This window comes from Meleagris gallopavo, chromosome 1 (assembly GCF_905368555.1).
Source record: "Meleagris gallopavo chromosome 1, MGAL_WU_HG_1.1, whole genome shotgun sequence".
NCBI classification, from domain to species: Eukaryota; Metazoa; Chordata; class Aves; order Galliformes; family Phasianidae; genus Meleagris; species Meleagris gallopavo.
In genome coordinates, this window is record NC_139404.1 from 7,077,036 (window position 1) to 7,103,563 (window position 26,528).

The window sequence follows — 26,528 nt, forward strand, 5'->3', positions numbered from 1 at the left end:
ACAGATATCTATTATCATGGCAGTTCCCTAACAATTATTTAAATAGAATTAAAACAGGACCATGACTTCAGCCACAGATGCCCAAGTGTCAATTAGCTTCAAATTTTGCAGAAGGAATATGTGTAGAACAGCACTTGCAAGAAATGACTAAGACAACTACTGCCATACTAAGCACATAGTAAACAACATCTCATATGCCAAGTCAAATGGCTTGGCAAACTGTTTGAAGACCCACTCTTGCCTAAATTTCATAGTCATTTGAACATCAGATCTTCCTTTGCAAGTGCAAATGGTTGAAAACTATTCAGATGTTTCTTTCATTTACCATGTGCAGGTAAATATCTGCACAAGTCTGAACAAGAAGCTGCTCTGCTCTGTGTTATCTGCTGATCTGGCCACTATGCTGTGTTTGACAGCTCAGAAAACAAGCTGCTGCTGTTTATAGAGTTCACGGGATCTGCCCAGAGATATCTCCTCCACAGCATGTGCATACTCAGCTCTTAATGAGTTTTTTGACATTATGAAAGAAACGGGAAAAAAAAAACTATCACCAAAAAGGAAAAAAAAAAAAAAGGATTATAAAAAATTACCAGAATAACTGAAGAACAAAAGGCAGTTCCTACCCTCAAGTGAAGATTTTTTTGAGGTTGGCTGCTTACAGAAGGAAGTTGAGAAACTTCCAAAACTCTTCTGGGAAGATAGAGAGTGATTTCCAAACAGGGGCTTTCTGAACTCAGACAACTGTCAACTAGGATGAGATTAGCAGTGACTAACTATCATTGAGAGTCTGGGAAAAACCCTAAGCCAGTAACAGCTCCCATGAAAGAGAGGGCTAATACTAATCAGCTCCCTCTTTCCTGCCAGTGAGGAACAAAGCCTGCACTATGATTAAAAACAGTCTTCTAAAAATCTGAGGAAAAGACATTTCTTGTAATGTTGGATGGCATCAGTATTTTTGCTCAGTACCTAGAAGATATCATAAAGGTAGTGCTGCATGACTTCAAAGGGACAAATGTACTTCAGGTCATAACTTCAGAACAAAAAGATATTTCATTCCCTAGTCCGTATATTCACTGAGTCTTCTGGCAAGAGTCTCAAGGCAATTGAATTTAGACTCCCAAAAGGATGTCAAATCAAGCAGACAGGAAAAAAGAATGGCTCACATTGCATTTGAACTGGTGGCCACGAGGTCACTTTCCTCCATTAAAACACCAAACTCCTTAATTTTTGAAATGTTTCCAGCAGGATCACAAGTGGTTTCTTACTTACTGTGTTTCCAGTGAAATATCTCAGCGTGTTTATTTTATTACTGTATTTAGGAAGTGTTTAATCCTGTCACTGGTGCTGCATTTGTCTCATAGTCTTAAAGTGTCTCATATACCTCCAGGGTTGGTATATACAGAAGGGTGCTTTTAATTCACATTCATTAATATACACAGTAACAGGCTCCAAAGAAACTTTCTCCATCCTGCCCTATAGTGGAAATTATGTTATTTAGGAGACTGAATGACAAGATGAAAAATGAACTGGAAAAGCCATCTCCACAGGATCCTGGCTGCTACTTAGATATCCAGAAATAGAGTTGACTGGCTGGGGAATGGACCTAGAAAACAGGAACACCTGAGTTCCTTGGCCCAAAAAACTGCTGTCTGCATCTCTAATTTTTTTCTACACATGAACATAAAGGCTTACCTAGCCAATTCTTAAGCATTTTGTGAAAAACAGGTGGTTTTTTTTTGCAAACTGGCTGCAATAATTTTGAGCAATATTACACATGCAGTTATGTCTCAGGAAATCCATTCATTTTCCAGCATGTGTAATAACACTGATCAGTAACAAAACAAAACTGCAGGTGAAAGCTCTCAACTCTTCTCAGCATAGCAATTAATTCAGTTGAATGAAAAAGGAAATGCAGAGTCTGAAATTCTCAGAATAAAGACTACCATTTGAGATACAGTGTGTAGGATCTCCTCCATGTGGTTGCAAGATAGAAGAATGCAGAATGGGTTTTGTAACCACTTAATAAATTTCAGCTGTTTAAATGCCACTTGGTTACTCGGAAAGAAAAGTAAGCCTGAAACTATGTTAGGTTACCATCCGCCCAGATGTTGACATTATTATGAAATTCTACTTCACAGCAAACTGGCTGTTTGCTTTACTCCCTTGTTATTTCATATTTTGCTGGGAGATACTTGGTGTTGACTTGAAATATCTCATAGTGTTTGGCCTGCAATCAAGAAGGAGGGTCGGCCTGAAGAACTAGCTGCAGCATTCAGGATTTTCTTTATTTCAGTATTTCCCCGTCCCAATCTAAGGTACGACTGGTGTATGTTATTTCTAGCTGCCTTGACATAGGGGCTGTTTAGAGTTGAGAAGCTGGATTCAGAATTTTTAAAATTGGTGTGAGTTACCCAATTATTTTGGTCTGTATCAGATAGGATTTAAAATCTGGTAGGATTAATTAGAGGGGAAAATCTAATAATATGCTATGGCCCACAACCAAACCAGAGCACCATAATTCCTTCATCTCTGAGAGCCTAAAGAGGGTCACACCTGTAGATTTACATTCATCTAAAGAAATGAAACTTGAAACTTCCTATTCTCTGCCAACCAACTGTGACTTTGTTCCCATCTAGAAATAATTTTAGCTTGAGCTAATAACCTTTACATCTGTTTGCGGTATACTAATTTAGTAGCCTTACAGAACAGGTGATTCTGTGCCAATTTTTTGGTAACTAATACCAAAAAGAACAGCTCAAATCTGAAGTGTCCTGTTTAACTGAGAATCCTTTGAACAGGGATACCTAACTGCCCAAAATTCAATAGTATGTGCTAAGCTAAATCTAAACCTTTTTCGTTCTTTTGTCAAATGAAGCATTTGAGTAGTCTGCAACAATGTGAAAAGCTTTATCTGTTAGTGCAGAGGGCTAGGAACATTTTAAGGAGAATTATATTCTATTTTAAAATCTCACTCAGCGTGTGTTCTGCCTAAATCTGCATCAACCGAGAGATGTTCCCTTTGTAAAAATCTGCTTGCGAAACATTGAATTTGACCAGGCCACTTAAAGCAAACACTGAGAAATGCTTTTCCGGATTCACCTAGAAAGGTTGAGGAGCTCAGGGTTTTTGAAAGACTTGTCTTTGAAATGAAGTACATATTAGAAATGGGGGAAAAAAAAACCTTAGCTGAAGGAGTTAGAGACCAAATGGATCTGTTAGGGCAATTGTGACATTTTAACTCAAGACAGGTAAGACAAGCTCAAGACGGAACCAACTCAAGACAGAGACTATGTGCTCTCCAGGCTTAGCAAACACTCGGGCAGTAATTAAGATGCCCAGACTAGGCAGTAATCCTAGTTGGCAAAAGTCAGTGCTGAGAGACTCACATGTGATGATGTCCTACCAAAGAACGAACAACATGTCATTGAAATAGCACATAAAGTCCTTCTGGGTATAGGAAAGAAGAGTGCTATGAGCACAGTTACAGTTTTGAGGCATGGGATGAGCTTCCCTAAAGCAGCAGTGGGAGCTGCTGTCAATGTAGATGCGGTAGTTCACAAAACTAGAAAACTGCTAGAATTTCTAAGATCCATTCTGTTTTTTTGAGCTCTTATGAAACCCCAGAAGAAGACCTGCAACTTCATTCTGGAACCTTGAACTAGCCCATTGTGATCCACCATCTGGGTGCAGTGGGATTTGGTGACTCAGGTCACTATGGGCTGGTGCCAGCCCCAGTGGCAACTGTTGGCAACTTGGCCTTGGCTATCCCAGTACCCAAGGTGAGGAGCAGCAACTCATAGGAAGGCTTTCCTGGGAACAACTATTCTCTCATCATCACAACTGAGCCGGTGCTTATGTGCTCTTATGGATTAGGGCCAAAGAGAAACTTGCAGTCACACAGGCTGTAAATCTGATGGTGGCAGCAGACAACCCAAGTGTGGAAATCTTCAGTCTGCATTCTTTGAAAACAAAGCAAGAGTTCAAGAGTTCAGCTTGCATGCAACATATGCTGCCATGAACAAAATATTATCTTTAAATCTCAAGATATTCACAATTGCAAAGCGTCTCTGTTTGAAAGAACAGCCAGTTGTACTACAAGCAACATTTCAACAATAAACTTCACAAACTAAAGTCAACTTCAGCCATTCAGTCAGTACGTATATCCTCATCTGCAGTTCCTTTTGCTGGCTCCTGGCTTGGTTTGCCTCTCAGATTTTGCACTGATAGAAATAACCACAACTCTCAGCGGGCAAAGTCTTGACCACAATGACCTCATGTTGACTTCAGTAGCACCTGGATCTCACCCAGCACATAAACCCCTGTCAATGCACGTTACAAGGGAGACACTGGACAGGTATCCCTGGAGATGTTAAGTCTTCTCCTAGAATATAAAGTGTCAGGGTAGGATTTTTCAACATTTCCTCAAGAACAGCCTTTAAATTCCATTAACACAGCAGACTGCTTTGTCTCCAAAGTCCACTTAAAAGTTAAGATCTCCAGGACTGTCAGCAAGCTGTTATTATGACACCACTTCTCTGCTTCACTTGGCCATAAGGATTCCCTCTTTCACTTAAAACCTTTGAGAGGTTTGAGGTGAAAAGGAATAAAAGCTGTTTTAATAGTGACGACTGTTACACCAGCATGGAGAAACCATGTTTTGTGACATTTTCTGTATCCTCAAGGCCTAGAGAAATGCACTGTTAATCTCAACTATTCCTTTTACAAAGGACAGTAAGATGGATGTTTTCCATTTGCTATTTCCACTTCAGGTCTGGAAAGAAATACTTGAAGAGAAAATGCTCTCATTCCTATTACACTGAGCCATCTAATTGATTCCTCTCTGTTCTAAGGTTGATAGTCTGAACATGTGGCTTGATTCATCATGTCTAGATATTCTGAGAAACTTTAAATATTGGTCCTCGTAGCAAAACCAATGGAAGATGTGGTTTAGCACAGATCAGAGTGAGAAAATTCTGTTTGGTCCAGATCTTCTAGGCTGAGCACATGACAGCGCATGGAAAACCAGATTGAAAAATAGAAGAGCCACAGGAACTCCAGTGTCCCCTAAACACTGCCGATAACTGAGTTAGTTCAAACTGAGTGAAACTGAAAGAGGAAGCAAAATTGGGTTTGTGCTTTTGTGTTTTGAGAAATAAGGCAGAACTTGAACTTCTTTTTAGCAAGGGTTATGTTATGTAAATCTCAGATTTTGTGATGAGCAGGCAATTATTTGCAGTGCCTTTCTGCTACTTTATCTGAAACTCAGTGGACTGGAGGTCTCAATTTACCACAAGATGGGATCTGACATATATCTGGTCATCATGCTTTTTCACAATCTTCTGTGCGTGTGTGGAGTACAATTAGTGTGCTTAACGCTAACAAGCTTCTCCAGCAATTCAACCTCATCGCCCATTCACACCTTGTTTTCTTCTCTGAAATTACCTTCTGTGGATACTGTGGTTCCCCAGATGAACTCAGGTTCAGGTCAGCAAAAATATATATATGGAGTGTGTGAATTATTTAGCAGACAGTTCTCCTAGGTTTTAGATGAAGAACTTTCATGTTTCTCACATGAGGCATCAAACAGCCACCTGACCTTTGGTCGCTACTGATAGATAGAGTCACCTCTTTGAATTTCTTAGAGCACTTCTAAAGATTTGGCTCAAGGGATAGCAGGATAGCATTCTGATTTTGAGAACTCAGTCCAAATTCGAGCTGAAATATTGATCAGTGATGGAATTTTAATGCTGCTTCAGGCTAGGTCTGTGATATAAAAGTGATTTTAGAGTCATTTCCTGAGTAGTTTCCTTCCAAAGACTAGTCTATTTCCTGAACTTCGTGGGTATATAAAGGGATTTGTCAACAACAACATAACAAACGATGCTGTTTGCAAGGGCATGGTCTGGTCAAAGGCTGTGTTTTGTAAAGAAACACGGTGTCTATCCTTGCAATCCAGCTGCTACACAGCTACAGCTGAGTCACATCACTCACACCGTGATTTCACTTGATTCACTCTCAAAACACACAATGACAAAAACTTCTAATGTTACCTACCTTGAAAAATCTCCCTTTGCCTCCTGCAAAATAAGGGATAAGCATAAATATATCATTAAAAAATGCACATACAAAAATCCATGAAACTGCTGTTAAAGATTTCCCATTTGTAAAATTCATTTAGCAGCAATTTCCTGTTGTAACTGATTCCTCATGTATTTTCTTGACCCAATCTCTAAAGCCAAGCACCACACCAGCTGCAGTGAGCCGGGCAGATTAACAAACAAAAGGTTTGCCTAATAACAGTAGCCAAGTGATTCATCATTCTGCTAGTGGATTCCCAAGAAGCTACAGGAAATAATGGTACTAAGTTATTATTTTGGTCGACATGGATGCTATGTTAATAGAAAACCCCTGAAGCCTCAGTGACTTTGCAGCCTCTAAGAACATAAGGACTCTTTTTACAATAGTCAGCTATTTCCCATTAAGTAGATTTTCAGAAAGCTATCTCACCTGCAGCTTCCAAGGGGATGTAAGACTCAGAACTCCCTAACACTCTGCTGGGTGTTTCTGGGAGTATTTAGCTCCCTTACTTTAATATCCAGTTATTTCTATTTATTAATGTCATGGACTGATGTTAAAGGATTGGGTAATACTCTAGTGCAATACTTAGATCAGTATCTGAGTCTTACTGGATATCTGTCATACTCTCAAAATCTGTTGAGTTCCATCTTCAATAGATGCAATTTGCATCTTGCATTATCCACAGGCAATATACATTTCATTCTATGTATGCTAAGTACCTTATTTGCTGACAGCTACACACAAAGCACAGTGCAATAATGTAATTTGTAACTGGTCAGTAATTACTGCAATGAGGGAGTTTCCAGATTTTGTGTTCAGGTCCTTGTCTCTCCACTCACCCATCCACACTCAAAACCTGTCAGCCCATGTTCAGTGGTGCTTCACTTCCGAGGCTGGGGTAAAGTACAGAGCTTTGGTAGTACTTTAATTTGTTCTGGTAACACAACAATTTGAAATAAGGCTGCAGACTAAATCATTTGAGTTCTGACAGTCCTTTAGTATCTTCTCATCTCCCCTTGGGCAAAGCGAAAGGCAGACAAGCTCTCCTGTGGTTCAGGGAAAGATCCTTGAACGTATCATGATTATAGTACAACACAAAGCAAAACCCAAAAGCTAAGCCCTGGCCTGAGCAAGGATGAGCGTACTGAAATCAGAAAATAGTTTTGTAGGGTTGATTCTCCATCCCTCAGTTCTTTGACCTCTTTGATGCTGCAATGAGGACTAAAACAATGCTGCGTGATCCCTCTTGTTTTGCACGGATCCTGTCACAAACATGGACTGTAGTAATTTCTGGTTACAGATGGCAGAGGTGTGGCTTGTTTTGACTATTTTCATGAAGTTACACATCAAACTACTACAGGAATACACGCAATATCCTGTGTTTGTGATGAGAAACAATCACAGCAGTGAGGGTTACATTGGCAGATCTGGATCTGGGTGTACAGTTACTAAGTGCTTAAGTTATTCATTAGGATGAGCAGACAATAGATTCATAACCCTACTGCTACTTCACACAATAACCCTCTTGTTTGACGTGTATTCCCCCAACAACCAATAAGCAATTTCTTTAATGTGCTTTTAATTGAGTCCCCCATCCTGACTCTCTCTCCATTTTTGTTACACAAAATGTTCTTAATGAAGATTCAAATCCCTACACACTAATTGCTTCCTTAACATGAAAAGTGCTGTAAAAGCGCAATATATTGTTATTTATTTGTGCAGTCTGATGAGATGTCTTGTCTGCTCACATGGAGCCTTACAGCTTCATACTTGATGGGAAAATAGAATCTACACTGTAAGAAAGGGGAACAAGAATCATTTGACAGCTATCTCTGATCTTCTCCCATAATTATGCTCATAAAAAGATATCTGTCAAACCAACCGCCTCTGCTGTCCTGAAAAGGTTCCTCTTTGGGAACAAGAGATTTACCGAACCCTGCTGGTAATTCGAACTCTGACCCTTTCCCTCTTGCTGATGAGGGAAACGACAAGACAATTTTTGTGTCTGAAGAAGTGGTTTTGGAAAGGCTTTACACCCTTCTGCCCACATTGGAAAATACAGACAGTTGCATATATAGAAGGTTATGGAGATCATCAGAAGGGCAAGCAACACTGGTAAAACAAATGCAACTGAAGTCATTGGAGAGGAACTCACTTGGTACATATTTCATCCAGGAAATCTCATTTATAGCTTAGAATTCTTTCTGGCTTTACATCATAGTCCAAGGCTTTGGATATCTGTGTTAGAGCTAAGAGGATATACATTTATGTAAACAAAATGTTGTGCAGTGGCATCTGCTTCACATGTGGAGAGCTCTGGTGTAAGAGGCTTCTGTACTTATTTTGCTTTGGTATAAATGATGAAAGCTGCGTAAAGACAACTTATCTGCTGAAAAGTAAGAGATCGTTTTCAGTGCAAACCTGAAAAGAAGATGAAGGTTATGTGTATCTCAGGCATAAATGAAGACTCTTCCCTTTGGTCCACAGGGACTCTCAGACTCTTCTAATCTGGGGAATCCCTGCACTTCTGTACGGCCCTTTTTGATTTAGCCAGTCAAAAGATTCAATACAAACAAAGGTGCATGAAGCAAGAAGAGGCTGGTGCTTACCTGCAAGATATATGCAGCCAGTTCAAACACCACTTCACTGTCAACCTCAATAAGTTCCTAGAAGGGTGAAGAAAACAAAAAGAATTCAGTAACTTTGAGATCCTGATAGAAGAAAATGCATCTCCTCCTGTCTACTGCAGAGTGAAGCATGTGGTGCCAGTTTTCTGCCCTGGCCAGGCTTCAAAGCAGTCCTTGTGCTCCTAGAGACCAAAGTGAGTCTGAACCTGCTCACTCTGATGTGGAGAAAGCCAAATATTCATCATGACAGCCTGGCAAATGAAGCATAACTCAGTGTGGCATAAGGGGTTCCTTGGGAGGAAGGAGGAGAAGGCAGGTGGAATGAGGAGGATCAGGGTCATTTTTACTTTCAAGCATGATTTAGTAAAAAATAGTCTGGGAAATAAAGATTTTTCTCTCCCCAATTCTACTCATGCTTCAGGAGAACACAGTTTTGTCCTTGGCTCACAGAAGCATAGAAATGAGAAAATTTGTCTTCACTGAAGTGATATCAAAGCCCTTGCAGAACCCCTCTGGCCCTTGTCCAGGGTAAACTCACAGGAAAATGAGCCATATTGCCTGTAACAGGATGGGAGCTCTGGTTTCAGCCCCTTCGTGTCCCTGAGCATGGGGGTGGGGGTACTTTGAGAATAAACTGTGAAAGCAAATCTTTCAGTAAATTTTCACTGCTCTAGTCTATAGAATCTGTTAACATACTCTAACATACTCTATAGAATCTGGACCCTGACAAAAGTAATTTGTGAGAGTTGGGTGAAACTGTGAGCATTTTGCTTGGATGCTGCAGTCACAAGGACACTGCTGGCTGCATCCAGTCCTCTCAGCATTCTTCTGCTGCATCTGAAATAGTGGTCACAGGGCTAAGGGGTTTGTGCACCGCTCCACACTGCACGTGTGGGACGCAGACACAGCATCAGGAATGCTTGGGAAGGGAGGCAGAAGCCATATGGCCAAGCATGCTCGAGTCCCAACCAATTTTGCTTTTGGGAAGACAGTGGGCTTTTGCTGACACAGTTTAGGCCTCAGTTATGCAACTAGATCTCCCATGTGGCCACATACACATACGTGCTTACCTTACTCCTATGACTCTTCTGTTATATTTATTTAAACTGCTGTTTATAATATTTTATTTAATTTGGCAAGAAATGAGTTATCTAAATATAGATTGCTGCTGTGATCCGTGCTCCAGCCAAGTCAGGGCCACACCTCATTTACAAGCCACAATTGCTTTGGCTTGTCTCTGGCAAAATCAAAAACAAAGGAACAAAACAGAGATTAAGATCCAGGTGTCCTTGATTTTCACCAGTGCCAGCTTTTTAAAATAAGCATTTCCCTCACCTCCTTCATAACAACTCCTTGGGGAGTGAAGACTAGCTCTGCTAAGGGCAATAAATACACCTCCCTCAGTTCAGCTAAACTGTGACTCACACAGGCACCTGCACTAACGAAGTACTTGTGCCAAGAGAAGCGGCTGGTGCGAGATATCCATGCAGCTGCAGGCTGGGGCAGTCAGGAGTGTCCCAGAGCGAGGGGGCCTGAATACCCGTCTCTCTGTGGTGCACTGGGCATTGCACACATGAGCCAGCCTCTACAAGCCCATGTTGATGTCGCGACAAGTCCACACTAGCGGGTAGAGTGGGCCAGAAGCCATTCTCAGACCCTAAGGGTATGCAGCACAGAAAAACTCATGACTAAACACTCTTTCTCCCTCTCCCAGCCCCAAACAGAGTTACCACAACTATACTGCCTTTCAGAAACAGGTGCTCATCTTTGAACAGGCCTCCAGCAATGCCTGGGAGAGGACTGGTTGGCACAGGTCAAAACCTGTACCAGAGCATGTTAGTAATGAAACAGACTGATGGACAGTACCCAGCCCTGTCTGGCCGGTAGTACAAATGTCTCTTGAGTTTTCTGAGCAACACTGGCTGGGATGGTGCTGTACAAAAATTGGGGTGTGTGGGTCAATTGCAGGACTCATAGGAGCCAGCTGGCAGCCCAGGAGACCAGCAGCCTCATACTGAAGGAGGTTGCTGACAACAAACTGTTGTCCCCCAGTTTGTATTGCTGGTAGAGGTTGCCACAACCTAGGTGCAGCACTTTGCACTTGTATTTGTTGGGCCATATGAGTTTCTCCTAGGCCCGCTGCTTGAGCCTATCTACATCTGTTTGGATGGCATCCTGTCCCCCAAGTGCCACGACTGCACCACACAGCCTGGTACAAATGGTGTTATGAACTACACGTATTATACATAGCATGGCCTTTCCTGGCTGTGGGGAACCTGGGATGAAGTCATCTGTGAGAAGTCCAGTGAGAAAACTCGTGCAACAAGGAAACTTTCAAGGTTTGGGAACTTGCATGAAGGGATAACAGGCACTGATGCCACTCTCTACACCTAGAGATCCTTCCATCCAAACATGCTGGCTGGGTGCTCTCTTTGTATCTGATCAGAGACCTTGTACCCAGCTTTCAAATTCAGCATCCTTTTTAATAGCACGACATGGCTTACTGTGGCTGGAATCAGACGGAGAAGGACTCGGGGTGACTAGGAATCCAGCAGAGCTATTTATGGATGGAGCTGACAGTCCGCTCGAATGTGCAAAGTAATGGTTTTGGGAGAGGTCAGATTAAAATAGATCAACCTAGATCTGTAGGCTCTTCCCCTCCCCCCCCCCCCTTTTCTTTTTAAGCTTTATCCGGAAAAAAAAAAAAAAAGAACAACAGCGTAAGCTTTTCTTGGCAATGCTCCAAAAAAGAACTTTTCCCCTGTAACCAAAATGCGATGCTCTGAGCTCAGTGCTGGAGAGGGCTGACTAAGCACGTCTAATTGCAGCTCTGTGGAGAGCGGAGCTCTGCCCTGCCCTTTCTCTGGATGCTGGAAAAAAAAAAAAAAAAGAAAGAAAAAAAAGGGCATTTGCCTGCTTCTCCTATCTAACTCTGCATTTTTGGACATGCAGAGTTAGTCCTGGATTTTAGGACACGTGGAGATCAGGAAGCGAGGCCCAAGATTTGGTATAAACCTGTTGTCTGAGCAGTCGCTAACACATTGCTGGGAGGTTGCAGAAGGAGGCTGTACAGGGAACCCCTCTCTCACAAAATCCCACAAAATTAACATCACGCGCACGCATACAGCCACACGCCATTACACACCCCGACCCTCGCACACGCTCATACAGACGCACACGTGCGCACACAGCCTCACAGCTTCCATACACACGTACACAAATCACACGAGCACCCCCATTTACGTACTCTGTCACTCGCACACCCCCACCCCAGAAGATGGCGCCCGTCCGCTTCCCGCGCGGCCGCTACCGCCCTCTTCGGGCGGGAAACGCTCAGGACGCCGCTCCGCCGCTCTGAGGGCTGATCTCGGCAGCTTGCTTCTGTAGTCATGCTATAGGTATTCAGTTCTGCAGCCAATGCAGATTGGGTCAGAGGATGCAGAACCACATGTCTCAGCCCACCCCCGGAGCTCCCAGAGTCCTTACCTTGTAGATGCAGGACTTGGCATTCAAGAAAAACAGCTCTATGGTGGCGTTGTCCTTTAGATAGGAGATGCTTTCAATGTAGAACCTGAAAAGAAAAGCAAAAGAGGTGAACTATGTGGGAGAACGAGCGTAGAACTTGAAAATACATCCATTACTTGAAAAAAAAGTGGTTAGTGGAATCATGATGAGTATACTGAAAATGAAGTTTCTTGTTTATGATCAGATGGAGTGATGAAAGAGTTTGTGCTCTATGACGTGATGACTCAGCACCACGTCAGCCCATCAAAGCAACTGGATCATCAAGAGGATTATCTTGCTTCTCAAAAACCCTTTGCATTGTCTTTATACTTTAAACAATCCCTTATCTGTTTATTTTGTAAACTTCATTCTGTGTCACATTCTGGCATTTTATCTTTATTCCTTTTCCTAATCTATTTCTGTGCCACCAATGTACATCTAATAAAATTTTCACTGCCAGAAATCCACTCCTGGGTTCCCTCCTGTTGACTTCAGCTCTACGTAAGACAAATTTTAAAATTCCTTCTTCCTATATTTTTGTGTTTAGCAGGCAGCAGCTATGTCTGCAGAGTAATTAACCAGCAATAGCTAATGGGTATCAATTCTGGGGATGGCAGTAATGTATTTCTTTTTGAGCAATGGCTGAGATGGCTTCTCAGAACTCAGTAAAAAGCTGCCCAGTCCAAACTTTGTGTCCAAAAAAATCCACCACTGCATTAGCTGATTACCCCAAATATTTGCGGTTATATAAAAAGTTCATCATACATATTAAACTGTTCAATGTTTCATGTCTTGCTTGCTTTGAAACTTTGATCCTTCAGCAGTGAAATTTCTGAGAGTTTTGCCACCATCTCAACTAAACTCCAGCCCTTGTCACAATTCTGCATTGTGACCCTAGGGGTAAAAACGACAAGATAAAAGTAAGTGCCAGGTATCATCAAAGTTAATAACTGACCATTTCACATGAGTATGTTGTGTATTTTAAGGATTCGTTAGCAAGAGAGAAAGCCTGTTCAGTGTGTGATCAAGGTGAATGTTACATTTAGTTTCTATTTTTAGTAAGAAATACATTTATCTGCCCACTTCATTTCAGGGCAATCTTTAAGTTGCAGTACAGTGGCAGCAGTGTTCCTTACATAAATTCCAGTATTATCGTGCACTGTCAGAAGCAATTAGGATAGGGAAAGTGCTGGGGAAATACTGTCTACATTAGGAACTTAAAAAAAAAACCAACAGTGAGATACCTTAGAAAACTGGGTAGAGACACAGGGTCCACTTACAGAGAAATCTATTCCACTTACTCCCAGACTCCAGTGTCTATCATGGGAGCTGTGAGCTGCTGAAACTCCTGGGGCTTCACACAAACACTAAAAGGATTGTCCATGTTGAGCTGTTTGCAGAACAGGGGGCTTTAAACATGACCTTCTTATGGGTGAAGTTCAGAGCTTTGCAGTGCTCCTAGGTGTCTTCTGAAGACCCTTCAAAACAGTTTATTTCCTGACCAACTACTTATTGTAGTGAAACATTTTGAGCTCGTCTGCTGAAGTGTTCCTGCTATTACCTTTCCTCTTCACCCTCTAGAAAAGTTCAAATGAGAAATTAAAAAAAAAAGCAAAAAAAAAAAAAAAAACAAAACAAAACAAATGGAAAAAAAAAAAAGACGTCTGAATGTAGGATCGTTAAGGATGAAAAAAAAAGAAAAAAAACACCTTTTTTTTTCCTCTAGTTTTCACTGGGTTTCACCTCCTGTCCTTGAAACCTTTTTTTGTTCTTGGCAAATAAAAATACACTTGGCTTCTGAAATGCAACAAGGATGCTGCATTAAAAAGCCGCCTTCTTGCTAGATCTGCTTTCTTGAGTGCAGCTGGCTTTCCATCTGCTGAATTCAGGGAGAAAAATGGCAATTATTCTTAAAGAACCTCCTCTGCTTATCAGCACTACCAGTGCTCTCCAGGTTATGATTCTGGAATCTTTAATTTGAGGGGCAGAAGAAAGCAGGAATGTTTATTCCATTTTCAAACCCAGTGAAGGTTATCAGGAACGTTTTTTGTTTCATCAGCAGATGGAATGAGACCATCCTCGTCATCACTAGAGGGCAATATTGCATTTCTTAAGGCTGCAAGGATCTTTCCCAGGGCTTTCCACAGACACACAGATCATTTTCTGTACAGAATCAAGTCTCTTAGAGCACAGAGCCTACACACGATACTTCACAAAGAAAACCCAGTTTTCAAGTGATCTCTGGAGTGGAGGGAGCCAGTGCTGGGGAGCTACTGGCTTTCACACATGCACGCAGGCAAATAGAAAGCTTGTGCACCAGGAAATTGGTGATACTTAAAAAAAAAAAAAGAACAAAAAGAGATTTGCAGAGAGAACTCTTATGAGATTTGCTGTGTGGCAGGCTCAGAAATCCTGAACTGGAGTAGATTCTCTTAAATTTACAGCTGGCACTGAAGCAACAGAAAGAGGAGGGAAATATGTTTTTTTGCACTAATTGCAACTCTTTCTCCAACTTCCTCCTGTTACTACATTTTCCAAACATGGTGTAGGAAACTGCACTTTAAAATGGCCCATGTCAGTACCTAAGAAGACAGGAAGAAGAATCTAGGAGTGAATTAATCAAGAAATCTGTGTTAAATTCCTGACCGTGACACAGGTTTGCTTCATGACCTTCAGCAAATCATGTAGCTGATTGGGGCTGCTGGTCTGTGTTTAGGAAATACTCCTCCCTCCTCTGACCCCCTGTGTCTGTTTTGCCCATTAAGATTATAAACCAATTCTTATTGCATATTTCAAGATCATCAGTTTTAAGAGGTAACTATTAGCTTTCTGTTGAGGACTCCCAAGAGAGCAGCATTCCTCCACGAGTTGTGAAGCTGAAATATCCAGGAACTGATGGGCTGGGCAGAGATGCAGGCAGTGCAGTGTGTCTGACACCTTAGTTCTGCTACTAACATCTCCCGCAATACAACCAACAAACAGGAGACAGCACCTATGAGAAGTTCTCTGATAGCCAGCAACAGTTGCGATGAGAAATTAGGTGTCTGCGTGAAGGGAGAATGCTCCACAAGATTATGTGAATATAAAAACCAGAGAAATCATTTTTTAAAAGGTTTCAAAGGTAAAGAAGGAAGCTCAGCCAATGTTAATCTATTTCTGTGTTACCCATAATCTCCCCTCTGTGGTCCCAGTCACTTACAATTCATCAAATATATTTTCTAAGCATTAATTAAATGAACCAGTGAATATTGTGCTGGATAATGAACACAAAGTGCCTATCTTGACTGCTCCCTCTCAACAGCAGGAAGGTAGTGAGCACTGCAGAAGGAATCTTACAAGATTTTGGAAGCTTTTGCATCTGAGACATTTAAATCTTTCAGCTGCAAGGACATGCCTTGTACTATATTAATTATATATTAAGTGCTGGTTAACTGACAACTTGCTCTAAGACAGCTTAAGCTCCCTTATGCTGTGATGAATGGCAATTTCCATCTCAATTAGTCAAGTACAGATATTTATGCAGTGGTGCTGGTGAGAAGCAACAGCGGAAACTCTTGATCCTTGGGTAGCAGGAAATTGGCATTGCTGCAGGTTTTTCCTTGTGCTGCACACTTGCCTACCTTTGGCTTGCAGCAGAGAGAAATGCCCAAAATTTGACTGACCATGCTGGCTCTTCAGGAGCTGAGAATCCCCTATCAGCAGTGTATCTGCACAAAGACGAATTAGGCATTGGTAGAAAAGGTGCATCACAGCTAGTACTTTGTTCCTGCAGTGGACATAGAAGGCCTCAAGATTGTCAGGGAAGCATCCTCCTGAGCTGGTGATGTCTTTATGTGGTCAGTGAGCATCAATGGCAGAAGGGAATTCTCCTGGCCCTTCTGAACTAAGTACATGGCACAGTCTCAGAGAAATTAGCTCTGTGATTCTACATGTTTCCTTCAGGCTTATATTCATGTGTCCTCTGCAAATAGTCATGAATCATTAAACAGCAAGACGAGTTTGATGCTCACTTGCTTTAGCAGCAGAGCTGAATTGACCAGCACTCCCAGTTTTTACACACAGCAAAAGAAAATATTGAATAAAAAGTATTTGGCATTTCCCTAATGCTGAGCTCTAGACACATCCCTTCAACAAGAACTTGGTCATCTGTCGTGTAGAATGGACCAGGCTCTGACTCTGCAAATGTAGAGTTGCAGCATGAAAGATCACAAACCAACATGTTTATTTCCAAGCAGAATTTGCCAAAAGTTAATAATGTTTTACCATGGTCAGAACAACTCAGTGACCTTGACTGATAACAGTGTCACACTGCCAAACTAAAAAAGAAAAAAAAAACAAACAAACAGAACGAGTATCTCAAGTATCTATTCTCTCTTCTGTTGAAAATATTTTTTTTTCTATGAAAAATGAAAATAAAGGGTAAAGCCAGATTTCATGGAAAATGTCAAAATGAAGCAAAAGGATGTTGGTTTTGATGTGTTATTTCCTTGCCCTGTGCTTCTCCTGCCCTGGGTGGGAAGTGTGCTCAGACCCAAGAGAAGTGACTGAAATGGGCAGGTGATGCTCCCATGTCCTTCCCAGCTGGCTGACTCCATTGTGGTTAGGATGCAGGACAGAGCTGTCATCATTGCTCCGTGGCTCTGTCAATGGGCTGTCTCTTATTTCATTATTACAAAGCAGTGGCTAAAGGAGAAGACCCCCTTTCTGTCTCATCCATCCTGGGGTCTGGCTCATTATCCCTCACTATGTCATTTAAAACCTCAGAGGATAATGTGAAAAATATGAGGCCATTTGCTAACCAGGAGAAGAAAAATCACATGCATCAGTGTAATGAACTTAAATGCAGATGTCATTATGTCCGCTGTCTCATGCTAAATGAGTATTCTGAGCAACTCAGGCAGTAAAGCTCCTTTTATGTTCCAGTCCTGTTTGCTAATAGTCATGGGTGCATACTTTATGTGCTGACACTTAAAACAGACAATGGTCATGCTAAATAGTTGGCCTGTTAAGTAATCAGCCAAGAGTGAAAATCAGAGATACTAAAAAGCCTAATTTATCTCCCTCCTGCATTAATTTTCATTCTGATCCCATCTTCTGCTGCCTGTGCTTGTGACATGCTCAGGTCCCCCTTGCTCAGAGACTGGACAGGGTGCAGCAAGAGAGTCCTATGTTGATTTCTGTTTCATTACAGGGAAGCCACAAACCCTGAAAGTGAACGTGATTTCAGGAAGATGGAGAATTCTGGGTAACAAAACTGTGGATGTTGTTCAACCTGGGCATATTCTATACTTATAATGCAGTGCTTAGAGTCAAGGTTTAGTGGTAGACTTGGCAGTGCCAGGTCAGTGGCTGGGTTTGATGATCTTAGAGAGCTTCTCCAAGCCAAATGATTGTAGGATTCTCTTCTCTCTCCCCTCCGCAATCACTTTTCTATGAAGATGCTTACACCTTTTCCTACTGCCCATCCACATTTCTCCATATTTTTTAAGAGAGCAGTCCACTGAACTCCTGGAAAACTCATAAGGTATTTAACCATACCTGTTCCTCACCTTCTCCATTTACAAAAAAATAAGGAATCTGCTTTGGAGTGCATAAGGCTCCAGCTATTTTCTAGGCTATATATCCTGAGAATCTGCAAACTGAGTGTTCCTGTATCAACATAGAGAGGGAAGGGAATCAAGGTAGCAGTACAGACACATTCCTCCCTGATGCATGGTTACAGCATGATACATCACACAAAAAGACACTGGTGTCAGTACAGCGAGTCCTGTTCATGCCTCTCAGTTGCGGACCAGGCCTGATAAGAACATAAAAGCAATGGCCAGCTCAATATATTTTTTTGCACATTGCTTCACCCTGAAATGTCCTGTGGTCATTTAGCTTGACAGAGAAGTTCAGCTTTGTACAGAAAGATTGTTGCAGCTCCACTTGGCTTGGAATTATGTAGCTTTTTGCCCCAAGTGTGAGGTGAGATCAGTGATCAAATCACAGCAGTGTACTGCCTTCTTCCCCCCTCCCTTCCCCCCCTTCCCCTTTTCTCAGCCACCAGGGAATTTCCCCACTCTCCTGAGCTCCAGTCCAGCTCTGAGTGCTCTGTGATCCTTACCAAGAGTGACATCTTGGCTAGTAGAGGCAACTCGCTGGGTGGACTTCCTTGCATAACACCATCCATCCGTATCTGTGGGACATCTTTCAGTTCAGGCTCTTGAACCATTTTAGGAATAGAAACCTCTCCAGCCATTCCACTATGTTATCAGCAGCCCACAAAGGTATGATTTGGCTGTGAAAGTTGGCATGGAATTTACTTACTCACTGCACCTACCCTTCCAGCACTGTGTTCAATGCCACTGTGATGGAACTTCTCATAGCAGACTTTTCTGCTTGCTTTACTGGTGACAGCAAATCACACCCACTAGTGTAGAGTATAAATGCACAAATTGCAGTGAAAATGGAAATGATGTCTGTATGACTTTGACCCAGTTGGAGAATCTGTGTGTAGGCATTAACATAGCTATTCCTCCTTGATCCAAATTAGGTACAAGTCCTACATTGACAGTATCCATCATTTTTGCATAGTACCTATCATGCTGTCTAAATGCTTGCCAAAATTAGACAAGACAATGCTTCCAGCATCAGTGCATTCAAAATGTGGCTCAACACAACAAATTAGAATGTTGATTTTCTTCCCCCTCGGGTGGCTGCATGCAAAGGAAAAACAGCTAATCCCCTTCTCTAAACACAGCACACTTATACAAATACATCCCTAGTTAAGCAGAAAACAGAAATAATGTTATGGGACTCAAGAGCCAGACTGCTATTAAGATGTGTGTATAATGGATGGCTTAGCTCAGAGCTGTGTGCTAAGTAGCAGAACCCCATTAGTTCCCTTCCTCAACCAAAGGTCAGACTTCACACAAGTAAATCTTTCGACTGGACAGAAGTTTCTCATATCTCTAAAGAGACTCCAAGGAGCAAAGCCTCCCCGCAGGCAATTTATTACACCTTCCCCCTGGTGAACAGAGCAGGGGGCCACCCTGAGAAGGCTGCAATAAATTGTCTGCAGGGAGCCTTGTCTTCCAGCACAAACAAGATCTGAGTGGCTGTATTTATACACTGCAACTGGGTGGGAGGAAGGGGTTTGCAGATCTTTCCTCTCAGCATGCATACAGCTGATGCACATCAACCAGCCAGATTAATGCTGTGCAGAGAGATCTGGTTTATGGCTCAGCTTTGCCAGACTTTTTAGACAGAAGCCCTGAAAGCAGCTTGGTTATGCTGGGCTAGTTATATAGAGTTAAAATTCTGCTTTTTGCTTCCTTTTCTACAGTATCTCAGCAATGCACTGAGCTGCAGAAATATAATGTGAGTGGGAGATGGCTCTCTGTCTCCTCATATATAACATAAACAGCTATAAACTGGGAGCCTGGCGCAGTGAGTTAGTGCCCCTGTGCTGGTAATGAGAGCAGGTGGGAGAGACAGCTCAAAGAGGAGAGAGCATCCCAAGGGAATTAAACGTTTTAGGGCAGTTTCTGGACACTCCTGGAATGATCAAACTCCATGGCAAAGTGGGGTCCAGCACTACCATCCTTGCAGCTCCCCATGCAGAGAAAGAGACTCAGAAAGAGCAAGGTAGAGCAATTTGTGTATATATGATTTTTCCTCAGCACCTTCTACCAAGTGCTAACAGATGTGATGGAGCATGCCCAAGGGTGACAGCAAATCTTGTCACTTCTCTCCCTCTCCCCTGCCTGCAGCATTGATGTATTTTATAATGATTTCAGGCCTGTCTCCCCATTTCTTGGAAAACCCTGTCTCACACCATGGGAAGGAGAGAGAGGGATGTTCCTTCTCCCTCTTTGGAGGAGAGAGAGAGTAGCTGGTGATGTGGGGGCAGGATCCCTCTGCCACCAGCCCTCTTCCCTCCTCTTGGCCTCAACTTCCTGCTGGCTTTCCCTCATTCCACCTGCTTCGCTCTGGGATACACTCAGAGGTCCTACAGCTTGTCCATTTCCTTTTTTTTTCTTCCTGGAGCAAGGTAATGGAGACACACAAACACCTCCGGTGGGGAAAATTATAGATGGAGGAACATAGGGCATTATGTGCAAGACAAATAAATTGCACTGTTTAATTTGGTGTGGTCTGTTCAGTTCTTCCTGCCCCAGCAGCCTGCTGTCATCACCACCCTCTAATCTGATTTCTTGGGGTCAAGTGGAGCTGGCTGGAAGTGAGTGTGGCACACAGAGTATTGTTGTGTGAGTGAACCGGGCAGGTTGTGAGCAGCATTCTGTGGAACTACACCCCATACATGTCTTCTGGCTAATACAGAAGGCAGCAGTGTATTTTGGCAGCTAGCTGAAAGATCCATCTAGCCCTATGTACAATCTGCATTAGCAAACACTGTCTCCCTTTCTTCCAGGGTTCGTTATTTCCAAATGGACTACAGTTCCTTTTATTTTTAACATTAGTCCTTTTCATACAATCGTAGAATCACCGAGATTAGAAAAGTCCTCCAAGAGGTCCATTTCTACCCAGGTAGCCAGAGGCAGAGCTCTGTAGATAGAGAACATTTCCTCAACCTTGGCTAGGCCAACCATGTTTGAAATAATCTGAATTTATAGGCTGCAGTTGTAGCACACATTGAAGATTCAGCAGATGAAAAGAGGCAGATACAATCAGGGAAGTGAAGTAGCTGTTTTAGAGTAGACTTACTGAATTCCAAAGTAGTCATCTAGAATCAGGTCAGAGGAATTGTTCCTAAAAAGTGCCTATTACTGGGAAGAGGCTCTGGTAATCAATCCTGATACAGAATAGTTGACCAGATAAGTGTCTCAGGTTGTTCTGGTGAGTCCCATCTCAGACTTCTTCCCACCTGCCTCAGACTGAGGCCATGGATGGTGCACAGGTTAAAGTGAACAGGAGTGTTGCACCCTGTGTTCCAGTGCTGGCCTCTTAAGGCCACTTTGTTCTCTAGTAACTGTGGTGAAATGGCAGAGGGTCTGGGTTCAATATTAAGGGACTTGAGCCCCCACAGCTCCTATGCTGAATTCAGCTTGGCCAGTGTATATGAACACATGCTGGACACAGACATTCCTCAGTGGGAATACTGCAGGGCCATAGAGACAAATTCGCTGCCCCGCAGTGTATTGGAGTATTGAAGATTTACTTAACATTCTTTCCTGACTTTCTGGAAGAAAAGCCATTCTACATGAGAGTAGCACTGATTCAGCATGACGACTTCTGCAGTGAGCTGTTGCTGTCTAAGTGGTGGAGCTACCCTGAGAATGGATGCATGCATTCCTGGGAGAAGATCCACCAGTTAAGTGAATTTTATTTGCTGAGCTTGTTCATATAAAGTAACAGCATGACAAACACCCAGAAGATAAAGAGATCAGACTCATGCTGATGGTTCCCTAGCTAAAGATTGCTAATCCCACAAGGCCATTGTTTGAGGATGAGAATTCACTGCAAAGCTGAGCCAACTTTACTTTCTGTGAACAAACAGCATGTCTGTGCTCCAGTCCTTTCTCACTTCCAAGATTTATACAAAAGGAGAAATTTTGCCTTTCTTCTGCCCATGTGAACCAGATCAAAATGCCCCCTTTCCTGTCTAAAGCATAGCAACCTTTATCTGAACCCCTGCTACCTTTGCTTTCCTTTGACCTCTTTGCTGCCTGGGTCTCCACTCTTCACTTAGGTCCCTGCCTTTTGCTGTGCAGCTCATGATGTGAGGTACATTTTCACTGTCCTCCTCTGATCTCAGAACACTTCTGTAAAATCAATCAAACAACCCCTCATTCCTTCATCGCAAAGAGGAGGCAGGGAATGAATTTCACCCCCATTCAAGTGACCAGTGCTTTAGAAAGCCGCCCAAAAAGCTAATTCAGAGATGAGAACTAACAGCACTCCCATCTCATTGTCAGTTGTCCTACCTCCCCTGCAAGACACATGGCACTCCCTCTTGCTTTCATGTACAGCTTTAAAACCATATAAATAGATATTAGCAAAGAGTCTCATAAAATAATAGTGCACAAGGATAGCAATGGTCCACAGCTGCCCAATCAGTCGTGATTGCTTCCTAGATTCCTGTGTTGTTCTCAGTGGAAAGCTCCAGAGAAGCAGTAGAAGACAACAAAAAGAGAGGCTACAGTTAGTTATGCAAGTGCCCATGAGCAGTAACCTTTCTCTCTGAATTAATGCTAAGGATGTCCTTATAAAACCCTCCTTCTTTGATAGCATTGTGAAATTTTTGGTCTTCAATTACAGAAGAGAGTAAAGACACCAGACATCAGTGCTCAGCAATACCAAATTCCAAGGAAATGTGTGACAAAAGACAAAGCTGCAACAGCGCTGCAGAGATTTTAGGAAGGGAGGAGAATTTCACTCTGTGAAGCTTGTGGAACTTCCTATTTGCATCAAGGTTCTTCCAAGAATCCTTGACTTAAAAGGTGTATTTTGGTTTAAATGCATATTTAGTGTAATCTAAATGGCGGGCATGTTGCCCATCAACAGTGCTACAGGCAAGTTAAGGGTAAAAACAATCTGATGGTCACATAAAAGGTGAAAGTTGTTCCTGCATAGGTTCTCGTCTTCACAAACTACCATTTACTGTTCTTGCCTGAGGCCTCATGTCTTCAGTTGTTACCCAGTGGTTGATTTGTGCATTTACTTAGATTTGAAGAAAAAACCCACGTGATTACTAAATCCTGATACAGTTTTCTCTGCAGTGAACATCTGGCACATCCAGTTACTTGATTTACTATTTCCCCCATTGGGACTCCTGGCACCAAGCTAAGCTTTTCTTGCTGCAGTTCTTGAGAGATGCAATGCAAGGAATGTACCTACAGATACAGGTAGCCCCTTACCAAAGATGCAGTAGGTTTCAGGGACACCTGGTTCCTTAAAAATTATCAGATTTCTAACTCTTTAAGGAACAGCATTACTTATCTCTGCTTTCCACTTCATGGTGACAGGTCACTTTTGTTTATGATCTGGGCATGGACAGTTTTGTAAGACACTGTGCACCCCTGGACTATCAAAATTGGTTGGTCTCTTCACAACCTTTTCTCCAGTCCTGGCATTAGTTCTGAAGCTAGAACTCAAACCACCGGGTGAAAGATATGTGAGGCTTTTCCAATTTCATCCAGCTGCTCAGGATCTGTTTCTTCTCCAATTGCCTTCTGCTCAGATCAGATTTGGGGGTGGATGTGGGAACTTATTACATGCTTGGAAGCTTTTTGAGTGTCTTTCTAGCATCTGACATCCTCAGGGAAGGAAAAGCAGTAGAAGAAACAATTTAAGTTAATGCCCATTCCTAACTCATGAGGCATCCGGCCTTCTAATCCATTAAAAAAATGTGTGACAATCCAATCACTACTATCAAAAATAAGAGTATAAGTCCAAACTTGGTGTGCTATTTCACACTTTCTCTTTTCAACCACTAAACACTGATTTTTCCCCTGTGGTTTTCTCTTACAGATTTTGATTCCGGAACAGGAGAGGTCACTTATTTTCTAAATGTTGTATGGATCCATACGTCTAAGATGTCTTTTGGCTAAGATCCCACTAGAATGACTTGTCCCCATTTTGCTGCCAACTCCCATAGAACAATACAGATGGCAATATTTATGCCCATTGAGTGGTCTTTGAAATGAATATGAGAATGGCGCTGGAGCTCTGGCTTTCACACCTCACAGCTGTGCTCCTGAAATCTACACTTAGCTCTTGCTCAGTCAAAGACTTCTCTGCTTTCCATGAGACCACTGCCCTAGCAGTGAACTCCTCAGTTTGGCCTCTAGGCAAGATGCTTGATAAACAGAGCACCTATGTTCTTAATTTTTTTTTTTTTTTTTTTAATTTGCCTATCAGTCTAATACACTTTCAGAAAAGTTCCATCAGTTCTGTGCAGGCCTAAACACAGGTCGATCTGGATTGTATACAGTAGAAATGTTCATCTCTGGATCTACCCTTATGGTTTGAAACATCCAAAGTGTAATAGAGAAACCTCTTCCTGTGGGACTCAGCAAACTGGTTCTGGAGTCATGGGGCTCTGTGCAAAAATGGGGATATGATAGAACAAAGAGTCTCTTCTCCTGAGAATCCTTCGTTGTAATTGGAGTTAAATGAATGACAATCACTCTGCAGGAAAAAAGCTGCACTCGGGGGAAGAAATTCAAAAGTAAGTCTTCATTTTTTATGGGTACGATGGAATGAATGAGAGTGATGTCAGATGTAATATAATACTGGAGTGGAAAGGCTAACAGAAAAAGACACAGGAACGCTGCACTGGATAGTTCTGGACATGAGCTATACGTTAAAAGTAAGTCAAAACCCCCAACTTAATTTTGTACATATGCCATCCCACCCCTAGCCTCTCTTGGGGTATTCTAAAGTCGCAAGGGCAGATTTGCCTTCTCAGAAAATATCTCCCTTGAGGGCAAAGATGCCGTATACAGAAGAGCACCAACAGCTTTTCTAGCATCACCTAACACAAACAGTTGCTGCAAAAGCCCCAGATGAAAAGAAATTCTCCCAAACTGGCATAATTTTCTTTAAAATGTTTCTACTCCAGTCTGTGAGTATATTTTACACACATGCAGAAGCCAAACTGGTCACTAGAGATTATTCATTACACCACATTGTAGTTGAACCCGGCAGTCAAACAATGATGACGTTATAAGAGGATTTATTTGGTCCCTGGTACAATGCACAGATCAGGCACAATCCGGGAGAAATGGCTGGCTTGGTGAAGAAGTGAGTGCCCTCCCTTCAGTTGGCTGTCCCAGCAGAAAGAGGTTTTTGTCCCATGGTCCTGCCCAGCTCAGACTTTCCAAAACTCGTAGATAAAACCACCAATCCATGAAAGACATAACATCTGATCTTCACTTTATACTAGCGTTGATATTATTGCTGCTAATTTACACTTGTGTCAGAGGAGTTTAAAAAGATGAGGAGATTACAAGGAACTTCCATAAAGTGTTTACTTGTCCACAGGTGTGACAAATGGACAGACCTGGTTTCTCAGAAACAGTTTATCCATACCTATATTGGACTGGGTTCTCAGCACCTGGTCTAGCTGTAGGTGTACCTGTTCATTATAGGGGAGTTGGACTAGATGACCTTTAAAGGTCCCTTCCAACTCTAACAGTTCTATGATTCCATATCCCATGGGAAGAGTTTGCTGTCATGCACTTACCTGACACAAAAGTGCAAAACAACTGGTCCTGACTTTTTGGGGAAGTCATGTTCCAGCACCCTGCGGTCCAGCTGAAGCCAGTTCAAGTGTCCCCTGGCGAGAAAAGAGACAGATGTGAGCCCACCACCAGAGACTCTTCTTGCTGCTCTTTGCAGTGAGGTCCAAGGTGTTACAAAAGATGAGCTGGAGTACATGCTGTTTGCCCTTGGCTACTGCATGATATTTGGAAAACACACAGCAAATGTTTGAGGAATAGAGGCAATAGCATCCTGGCAACATTTCAGTCTGGGAACAGAACAGCTAAAGTTCAATCTGTCAGAGTGAAAGCTGGCAGCACCGACCAGGCAGGGCAGCCCAAAATGTTATGAGCTTCACCTTTTTATTACAACCCCCCCTGAGCAGCTGTATCATTAAAAGTCTGTCAAGATTTTCATTAGAAATCCTTACCATTAAGAGTTTCCACAATGCCTGCAATATTTCACTCAAGGCTAAATCTGTCTGTATACAGACCCAGACAGTTTATTTACCACCCACATGCTTGCAGTAGCCTCTCTAAGTTTGCCCAGCTTTTGCTTTTCCTCCTTCAGAGAGCTCCTGAAAAACAGCTGCTCCACAAAGCATTCCAGCTTCAATTCCCACATACTGCTCTTCTTTTGCCTAGATGATACCTGTCACTGTTATTTTCTCCTACGATTTATCCATTTGTGCCTTGCAGCTGGAATCTTTCCTGGGTAGCAGCTCTGTTCTTTGTCATGTTCTACGCATTGTAAAGTGCTGTGTGTGTGTGAGCAGTATTTTGTAAACACCATTATTTGTATTCAAGGGGCAGCTCATTCCCCAGCTGAGAAAAAGACCCTCTTAAATTAGGTGCTGTGGAAATACATAGGGTGAAATTCAGGACCCACTGAAGTCAGCAGGAATTGTGTTGCTGCCTTCAGTGATGCTGGGGCTGCATCCTGCAAACATTTTGCTATTGATTTCAGTCAGACCAGATTTCACCCAGAGGGAGAAGCAGCCCATGCCTTCAGCACTCTGCTGTCTAGACAAGCGAGAGGACAGAGAATTGAAGCAATTTTGGGGAGAATCATGCAGCAAATAAAGCAGGAAATGGAATTCAGATGTCCGGA

General features: G+C 42.4%; 1 protein-coding gene across 6 annotated transcripts in view; it reads right to left on the minus strand.

Moving 5' to 3' along the window:
• FRMD4A (FERM domain containing 4A) overlaps nucleotides 1-26,528 on the minus strand; it is a 206,719-nt gene that overhangs the window by 65,390 nt on the left and 114,801 nt on the right. For all 6 annotated transcript variants that reach the window (XM_010716644.4, XM_085216085.1, XM_085216076.1 and 3 more), the window contains exons 4-7: nucleotides 25,402-25,494; nucleotides 12,192-12,276; nucleotides 8,688-8,744; nucleotides 6,055-6,077 (exon numbers count right to left, since the gene is read on the minus strand). In XM_010716644.4, the coding sequence (XP_010714946.1) occupies nucleotides 6,055-6,077; nucleotides 8,688-8,744; nucleotides 12,192-12,276; nucleotides 25,402-25,494 (258 nt within the window). The remainder of the gene's footprint in view (nucleotides 1-6,054; nucleotides 6,078-8,687; nucleotides 8,745-12,191; nucleotides 12,277-25,401; nucleotides 25,495-26,528) is intronic.